This window comes from Belonocnema kinseyi, chromosome 4 (assembly GCF_010883055.1).
Source record: "Belonocnema kinseyi isolate 2016_QV_RU_SX_M_011 chromosome 4, B_treatae_v1, whole genome shotgun sequence".
Taxonomy (NCBI): Eukaryota; Metazoa; Arthropoda; class Insecta; order Hymenoptera; family Cynipidae; genus Belonocnema; species Belonocnema kinseyi.
Window position 1 is genome coordinate 33817727 of NC_046660.1, and position 4496 is coordinate 33822222.

Below are 4496 nucleotides of genomic sequence, written 5' to 3' on the forward strand. Positions count from 1 at the left end.
CATCGACTCCGGCGGTGATTGGACAAAATACTAACAGAAAAGCATTTTGCTCGACACCTTGACAAATGTAATTCCATGTAGAAACATGCGTTTAAATAAAATGTTTTACCAAAAAAGTTACCCACGCTTTAACTTGACAGACTGTAATTAAATAATACTGACAATATAATTGATCATTTCTAGAATTTTTCTCTTAAAATCGATGAATTAGAATGATAATTTAAACAAATTTTTATTTTATCTACTTATACTTAAAATTCAGTGCACATTTTGGTTCAAATTCAATTTAAACTGCATGAAATTCCTAACTCAAGTAAAAATTTAGATTTTCAAAAAAATAGATGAATTTTTAACCAAACAGTTGAATTTTCAACAACAAGATTAATTTTCTACCAAAAAAATGATTTCAAAAATACATTAAATCTCAATTAAACAGTTCAATTTTTAACTACAAAAGATCAATTTTTGAACAAATAGCTAAATTTTTAACCAAAAAATATCAGTTTTATACTGAAAATGGAATAGTTAGATTTTCAGTTAACCAAATTTTCCACACAAGAAAAAAACAGTTTTATTTCAAAAACAAATTTAATTTAACTTTCAATCAAGTAGTTTTATTTTCAACCAAAATGATTAATTTTTAGCTGGAATTTTGAACTAAATTGAACTAAATTAATTCTAAACAAAAATGAATGAATTTTAAACTAAAAAATATCAATTTTCAACCAAAACTGGAATAGTTGAATTTTAAACAAAGAAGATGAATTTTCAACTGAAATGATAAATCTTTAAGTGGAACAGAAGATTAATTTTTAATAAAGAAGATAAATTTTCAAGAAAATATATGAATTTTCAATTGAAAAGATCAATTTTCAACAAAAAATTGAATAGTTATATTTTCAGTTAAAAATGAACGCCTAACCAAAGAAATGAATTTTTAAATGAAAGGATGTAATATTCAATTGGAATAGTTTCATTTTCCGATAGAAAAAAAAACTAATTTGCAAGAAAGAAAAATCTAGTTTTCAAAAAAATAGTTTCATTTTCCAAGAAAGTGATGAATTTTCAATTAAAATGGTGAATCTTCCACTGAAATAGTTGAATTTAAAATCAAAAACACCAATTTTCAACTAAAATGATGAGTCAAACTAGAATTATTAAATTTGAAACAAAAAGATTAATTTTCAACCCAGAAACTTAATTTTTATTTTCTACGAAAAATTTAAAATTTTTAACTGAAAAATATATTTTTTTAATTGAATATTAAATAATTATATTTTTAGTAAAAAAAAATTCAACAGAATAGTTCAAAGTTGCAACTGGAATAGTTAAATTTTCTGTAAAAAAATTAGTTTTTCAGCGAAAGAAAGAACGAATTTTAAACAAAATAGCTCATTTTTCAACCAAGGAGATAAATTTTCGATTAAAATTATGTATTTTTAACAGCAATTAATTTATTTTTAACAAAAGAGTAACTCTCAATCAAGTAATTAAATCTTCATTCAGAAAAGATGAATTCGGAATAAAAAATGTAGTAGTTGATATTTCAACGAGAAAAGATTAACATTTAGTCAAAAACCATAGAATTCAACCAAAAAGAAAGAATTTTCAACAAAATACATGGATTTTCAGTTTAGAAAATTGATTTTAAACAACAAAAAAAAACTAATTTTCAACAAAATAGTTCAACACAGTAATATAAAGCTCTTGGTGGATTTTTCTTTTTGAATTTCTTTGGACTCCCCCCCCCCCCCTATCCCATGCAATTAACATGGGGAAAATTACCATAAAATCTCAAATGCATGTAATTTTTTTATATTTCATCGGAATCCTTTGGCTCGGTACAATTATGGCACAATTAATAACAAAATTTGCTTAAATTCTTACAAAAGGCAGATTTATTTATGAGAAAGCACGCAATGGCAATGGCAATTAAAAATTTTGAAAAAATTCATGATAGCCGCCCAATTTTTTGTCCAAAGATCTTTAAATTTTGAAGAAAAAGTAATTGTATTTTCACAAAGTGTATGGTTGGAAGCAGATCTCGAAATTTTCACTTCAGGAAAAATCGCGCCTCAACACTATTTTCAAAAACTTACATAATTTTTACAAATTTGAACAAAATATGAAATACAATTTCATAAAGGATTTAGTGATTATCAAAATTTAAAATTCTTAGAAAAGAGGCTGTCTGTAAATGATTATTTAAGGTTGTCATCATATTAACAATTATTTCAATCGATTATTTCCATATCACTAAATACTTTCTGAAAATGTATTTCATGTTTTGTTTAAATTTGTAAAAATGATGTAACTTTTTGAAAATAAAAATGAGGCGCCATTTTTACTTTATTGAAAATTTCGAGATGTACTTCCAACCATACACTTTGTAACAATACCATTGATTTTTCTGCAAAATTTGAAAGATCCTTAGACGAAAAGCATAGAAAATACGAGTTTTTGAGTATTTCATAAGGCGTCATTTTGAATTTTTTCAAATTTTGTCTTTCATGCATCATGAGATATGTTTCTTTACAATAATGTAGCCTTTTAATCTACACCTGAAAAGTTTTCATCGAGAAACAAAGAAATAATAATTAATAAAAAATATGGGCGGCAGTCTTTAATTTTTTCAACATTTTTAGTTATAATAGTCACCAAGTGCTTTCTAATAAAAAAATCTGCCTCTTGTACGAATTTGATGAAATTTTTTATATTATTTGTCGAAATTGTAATTTTTTTTTTTCAAATTTAGAAGCCCGTCAATTTATCGATTTGGAAGAAATATCTCTTTTTTCGTTTAGATATATTTTTTTAATATAGTCTACAGATCATAATTGTACGGAGCCAAAGGATTCTGATAAAATATAAAAAAATTACCTGCATTTGAAGTAAGATCAAGAAGAATCCAAAATCGAGAAATTAGGACCACGCTACTGTACACAATAAAGGGCTATTTTGAAAATGGTGAAAGAAATACGAACAGGATCAAGAACAACATCGACATCCAAGCTGTTGGTTTCCCGAGTGTTGACGATACAATATGTTCCTCGCTTTCGCCTTACGTCGTGTTGAGATCCCTTCTTTGTAACTCTGAGGTTGGGCGCCCTGAGCAAGCAAAATTTGATCTTTGCTTGCTCAACAGCAGACTCGATTAAAGAATGATTTTTCTCGATCGTCGGATCGCAGATGTAGGTAACTATCTTCTGCCTCTCGCCATCACTCAGAGTCAGTTTTATGTATTTGACGAGATTATCCTTCGCTAATCTTTGCAACAACCTTGCCAGGGACTTTTTATCAATCCGAACGTCATAACCTTCCTTATCTTCTTCTGCTTTTATAAGCTGTAACAAAAATCATTTCAATCATTATCTCAGTGTTGAACATTATAGTGGTCTGCAAGGATTAGATTATTTCCGGATGACCGCCTAAACTTCATTTCTTAAATTCGCTGACTTTTCCATGACCAAATTTTCATTTACCCTCATCATCTGTATTCAAAAACCAGAATTTTAATTTTGTAACATTTTTAACATAAGAGGTTTATCCAAGAGGATGAGTTTTCATTTTAAAAAGTAGAATTTTTGAACAAAAAAAGATGACTATTTAACAAAATAGTTGAATCTTTAACCAATTACTTAAACTTTCTACCTGAAAAGATGAATTTTTAACCAATAGTTCATTTTCGACATAATAGTCGAATTTCCTACCAAAGAGTTTAATCTTCAACAAATTAATAAAATTTTTCAACAAAATACATAAATTTCGAAACAAAAATAAAAAATAGAATGAAAAATAAAATTCCCTGAATTTTTCATTTCCCCTGATCATCAATATTCAAAGATATGAATTTTAATTTTGTAACATTTTCAATATAAAAAAATCTGCCCGCTAAGCGGGCACATTCTCATCGCGCGCTGCGCACGCGGCTCCCTTCGCTCGCAAGTTTGAGCGCGCTTAGGACGCGCAACTGTTGGTTCTGGCGCTTAGCGCTCGATGATGTATTTATCTCGCGCTACGCGCTCGGTCTTTATATGTCTCCCGCATTCGTGGACACACCTTTTAAAATTAAAGCTCAACGGACTGACAACTGTAATTTTGTGATTTTGAACTCTCTTTTGTCAATACGCTTTCGGCTTTAACCAACACATTCTCATCACGTATCTCGTGCTTCGCACTCGATTTGTCCAAAATGTCAACTTTTCTACATTAAACACAACACTTTTATATTAAATATGATACATTTCTTATGTAACTGACTGGGATTGCTTATTCAAAAATTGCAAAATAAAGAGCAAATTGTATTTATCATGATTATTTTTATATTTGTTTCTTATTTTGCTTTAAATTGTATTATAAGCTGCGCTGAAACGTGTATCATTTCAATAAATTTGTATCATTACAATTCATAATATGCATAAAAATTGAATAATACTAATTCTTATTTCCTTGTTTTTATCATTTATTTTTATTTTTAATCTTGTTTTTTACGATTA

The 4496-nt window shown here is 27.8% G+C and overlaps 1 protein-coding gene across 1 annotated transcript in view; it reads right to left on the bottom strand.

The window, feature by feature from the left end:
- LOC117171939 (general transcription factor 3C polypeptide 1) overlaps window positions 1–4496 on the bottom strand; it is a 41380-nt gene that overhangs the window by 22095 nt on the left and 14789 nt on the right. The window contains exon 6 of the mRNA XM_033359612.1: window positions 2985–3344. Coding sequence (XP_033215503.1) covers window positions 2985–3344 — 360 coding nt within the window. The remainder of the gene's footprint in view (window positions 1–2984; window positions 3345–4496) is intronic.